This window comes from Coregonus clupeaformis, unplaced genomic scaffold, assembly GCF_020615455.1.
Source record: "Coregonus clupeaformis isolate EN_2021a unplaced genomic scaffold, ASM2061545v1 scaf1319, whole genome shotgun sequence".
Taxonomy (NCBI): Eukaryota; Metazoa; Chordata; class Actinopteri; order Salmoniformes; family Salmonidae; genus Coregonus; species Coregonus clupeaformis.
Genome location: NW_025534773.1, coordinates 1 through 5,000, shown reverse-complemented (window position 1 = coordinate 5,000; position 5,000 = coordinate 1). Strand labels below are relative to the sequence as shown.

At 46.3% G+C, this 5,000-nt stretch overlaps 1 protein-coding gene across 1 annotated transcript in view; it reads left to right on the top strand.

The window, feature by feature from the left end:
* The window catches only part of LOC121562752 (condensin complex subunit 3-like), a 39,602-nt gene extending 35,977 nt beyond the window's left edge, over positions 1-3,625 (top strand). The window contains 2 exon segments of the mRNA XM_045218019.1: positions 1-193; positions 3,410-3,625. Coding sequence (XP_045073954.1) covers positions 1-193; positions 3,410-3,610 — 394 coding nt within the window. The 3' untranslated portion in view covers positions 3,611-3,625.
* Positions 3,626-5,000: the final 1,375 nt, after the last annotated feature.

Genomic DNA, 5,000 nt, shown 5'->3' with positions numbered 1-5,000 from the left:
GTCAGTCATCGACCTGCTGTTGCTCTACGGCTTCACACTGCTGGCTGAACGCCCCAGCTCCGCCCCCCAGACAGCACAGCCCTCCCATTCGCCCGCCAACCAGGAAGACCAGGAGAAGGGGGAGGAGCCGGAGGAGGGGAGCAGCACCGCTCAGTCCATCCTGATGATGCTGTCAGACTTCCTGGACAGCGAGGTGTGTTTGAGAGAAAGTGAGTGTGCGTGGATGCAGGTGTGTTTGAGAGAAAGTGTTGGACAATTGTGTTAGGAAGACACACTCCTCGTGTGTGTAATTTATGAGTGTGTGTGTAATTTATGAGTGTGTGTGTATTTATGAGTTTGTGTGTGTATTTATGAGTTTGTGTGTGTGTTTATGAGTGTGTGTGTGTGTGTATTTACGAGTTTGTGTGTGTGTGTGTTTATGAGTGTGTGTGTGTGTTTATGAGTGTGTGTGTGTGTATTTACGAGTTTGTGTGTGTGTTTGAGTGTGTGTGTGTGTGTTTATGAGTGTGTGTGTGTGTTTATGAGTGTGTGTGTGTTTGAGTGTGTGTGTTTATGAGTGTGTGTATTTACGAGTTTGTGTGTGTGTTTATGAGTGTGTGTGTGTGTCTTTATGAGTGTGTGTGTGTGTCTTTATGAGTGTGTGTGTGTGTCTTTATGAGTGTGTGTGTGTGTCTTTATGATGTGATTTATTAGGAGCCCCGTGGTCCTCTGTAGCTCAGCTGGTAGAGCACGGCGCTTGTAACGCCAAGGTAGTGGGTTCGATCCCCGGGACCACCCATACACAAATAATGTATGCACGCATGACTGTAAGTCGCTTTGGATAAAAGCGTCTGCTAAATGGCATATTATTATTATTATTATTATTATTATTATTATTATTAGCCGACGCCAATAGAGACAGCTAGTCTTACTGGGGTCCGACACATAATGAGAAATACATTACAGACAAAATACTTTACAATTTACATACATTTAAAAACATTAGCATGTAGTGTGTGTGTGTGCATCTATCAGTTCCACATACATGTCAGTACATACACACAACAACAAGGTCATATGGGGGAGAGGCGTTATCAGTTCTACATACATGTCAGTACATACACACAACAACAACGTCACATGGGGAGAGGCAATTATCAGTTCTACATACATGTCAGTACATACACACAACAACGCCACATGGGGGAGACGTTATAGTTCTACATACATGTCAGTACATACACACAACAACAACGTCACATGGGGGAGAGGCGTTATCAGTTCTACATACATGTCAGTACATACACACAACAACAAGGTCATATGGGGGAGAGGCGTTATCAGTTCTACATACATGTCAGTACATACACACAACAACAACGTCACATGGGGGAGAGGCGTTATCAGTTCTACATACATGTCAGTACATACACACAACAACAACGTCACATGGGGGAGAGGCGTTATCAGTTCCACATACATGTCAGTACATACACACAACAACAACGTCACATGGGGGAGAGGCGTTATCAGTTCTACATACATGTCAGTACATACACACAACAACAACGTCACATGGGGGAGAGGCGTTATCAGTTCTACATACATGTCAGTACATACACACAACAAACCAACGTCACATGGGGGAGAGAGCGTTATCAGTTCACATACATGTCAGTACATACACACAACAACAAGGTCATATGGGGGAGAGGCGTTATCAGTTCTATACATGTCAGTACATACACACAACAACAACGTCACATGGGGGAGAGGGTTATCAGTTCTACATACATGTCAGTACATACACACAACAACAACGTCACATGGGGGAGAGGCGTTATCAGTTCTACAACATACTCAGTACATACACACAACAACAAGGTCATATGGGGAGAAGGCGTTATCAGTTTCTACATACATGTCAGTACATACACACAACAACAACGTCACATGGGGGAGAGGCGTTATCAGTTCTACATACATGTCAGTACATACACACAACAACAACGTCACATGGGGGAGAGGCGTTGTGCCGTGAGGTGTTGCTTTATTTGTTTTGTGAAACCAGGTTTACTGTTCACTTGGTCTATATAAGATGGAAGGGAGTTCCATGCCCTCACGGCTCTGTATAATACTGTACGTTTCCTTGAATTTGTTCTGGACCTGGGGACTGTGAAAAGACCCCTGGTGGCATGTCTGGTGGGGTAACTGTGTGTGTGTCAGTGCTGTGTGTACGCTGACTTCGCAAACAATTTGGAATTTCCAACACATTAATGTTTCTTATAAAAAGAAGAAGTGATGCAGTCAGTCTCTCCTCAACTCTTAGCCAAGAGAGACTGGCATGCATAGTATTAATATCAGCCCTGTGATTACAATGAAGAGCAAGACGTGCCGCTCTGTTCTGGGCCAGCTGCAGCTTAACTAGGTCTTTCCTTGCAGCACTGGACCACGTTACTGGACAATAATCAAGATAAGATCAAACTAGAGCCTGCAGTGTGTGTGTGTATTTATGATTCTGTGTGTGTATTTATGATTGTGTGTGTATTTATGATTGTGTCTGTGTGTGTGTGTATTTATGATTGTGTGTGTATTTATGATTGTGTCTGTGTGTGTGTGTATTTATGATTCTGTGTGTATCAGGTGTCTGTATCTGTGACTCTGTGTGTATCAGGTGTCTGTATCTGTGACTCTGTGTGTATCAGGTGTCTGTATCTGTGACTCTGTGTGTATCAGGTGTCTGTATCTGTGACTGTGTGTATCAGGTGTCTGTATCTGTGACTCTGTGTGTATCAGGTGTCTGTATCTGTGACTCTGTGTGTATCAGGTGTCTGTATCTGTGACTCTGTGTGTATCAGGTGTCTGTATCTGTGACTCTGTGTGTATCAGGTGTCTGTATCTGTGACTCTGTGTGTATCAGGTGTCTGTATCTGTGACTGTGTCTGTATCTGTGATTCTGTGTGTATCAGGTGTCTGTATCTGTGACTCTGTGTGTGTATTTGTGATTCTGTGTGTATCAGGTGTCTGTATCTGTGACTCTGTGTGTATATTTGTGATTCTGTGTGTATCAGGTGTCTGTATCTGTGACTCTGTGTGTATTTATGACTGTGTGTATCAGGTGTCTGTATCTGTGACTCTGTGTGTATTTATGACTGTGTGTATCAGGTGTCTGTATCTGTGACTCTGTGTGTATTTATGACTGTGTGTATCAGGTGTCTGTATCTGTGACTCTGTGTGTATTTATGACTGTGTGTATCAGGTGTCTGTATCTGTGACTCTGTGTGTATTTATGACTGTGTGTATCAGGTGTCTGTATCTGTGACTCTGTGTGTGTGTGTGTATTTATGATTCTGTCTGTGTGTATTTATGACTCTTTGTGTATCATGTGTCTGTATCTGTGACTCTGTGTGTATTTGTGATTCTGTATCAGGTGTCTGAGCTACGTACAGAGGCAGCGGAGGGTCTGGCCAAGTTGATGTATTCCGGGCGGATCTCCAGCGCCAAGCTCCTCTCCCGATTGGTGTTGCTATGGTACAACCCCGTCACCGAGGACGACACCAGACTACGCCACTGCCTCGGAGTGTTCTTCCAGCTGTACGCCCGGGAGAGCCGGTACGACACACACACCTAGCCGCACTGCATCTATATACTCTGATGAGATGTTTGTGCCGTTGTGTGTGTGTGTGTCCTGACTGTGTGTGTGTGTGTGTGTGTGTCCCCTGACTGTGTGTGTGTGTGTGTGTGTGTGTCTGTGTGTGTGTGTCCTGACTGTGTGTGTGTGTGTCCTGACTGTGTGTGTGTGTGTGTCCTGACTGTGTGCGTGTGTGTGTCCTGACTGTGTGTGTGTGTGTGTGTGTGTGTGTGTGTGTGTGTGTGTTCCCTGACTGTGTGTGTGTGTGTGTGTGTGTGTGTGTGTGTGTGTCCGACTGTGTTTGTGTGTGTGTGTGTGAATCCTGACTGTGTGTGTCCTGACTGTGCATGTGTGTGTGTGTGTGTCCTGACTGTGTGTGTGTCCTGACTGTGTGTGTGTGTTGTCCTGACTGTGTGTGTGTCCTGACTGTGTGTGTGTGTGTGTGTGTGTGTGAAAGCTGTGTTCAGGGCCCACCAGAGTGTGTGGGAGGAGTGTTTCCTGCCGAATACAGACCCTGCTGAATGCTCCGAAGCTACGTCTCCCGCTGGCTGAGGTGGACGTCGGTAATGTAGCGGAGCTGCCTGGTCGAGTTGACCCGGCCCAGCTCTCTCATAAAGCCTGGAGACCCACAGGTAACATGAACAGAACTTCATTACAACATCTATACAATACAGTTGAAGTCGGAAGTTTACATACACTTTAGGTTGGAGTCATTAAAACTCGTTTTTCAACCACTCCGGTGTGTGTGTGTGTGTGTGTGTGTAGGACGTGTGTGTCCATGACTACCTGGCGGTGCGTGTGTGTGGTGAGATGCTGAAGGACCCGTCAGCTCTGAAGTCCGTCTCTACGCCAAAAACGCTGAGCAGCCTGGAGCTTCAGCACTGACGGCAACACGAGAAGAGACCTGGTGACACTGCACAACACATTACACAGGCACAGTCCGAGGTCAGTACTGACGGCAACAGACCCACTGCTACAACACATTACACAGGTACAGTCCGGGAGGTCAGTACTGACAGCAACAGACCCACCTTACAACACATACACAGGTACAAGTCCCGAGGTCAGTACTGACAGCAACAGACCCACTGCTACAACACATTACACAGGTACAGTCCGAGGTCAGGTACTGACGGCAACAGACCCACTGCTACAACACATTACACAGGTACAGTCCGAGGTCAGTACGACGGCAACAGACCCACTGCTACAACACACTTACACAGGTACAAGTCCGGAGGTCAGTACTGGACGGCAACAGACCCACTGCTACAAACACATTACACAGGTACAGTCTGGAGGTCAGTACTGACGGCAACAGACCCACTGCCACAACACATTACACAGGTACAGTCCGGAGGTCAGTACTGACGGCAACAGACCCACTGCT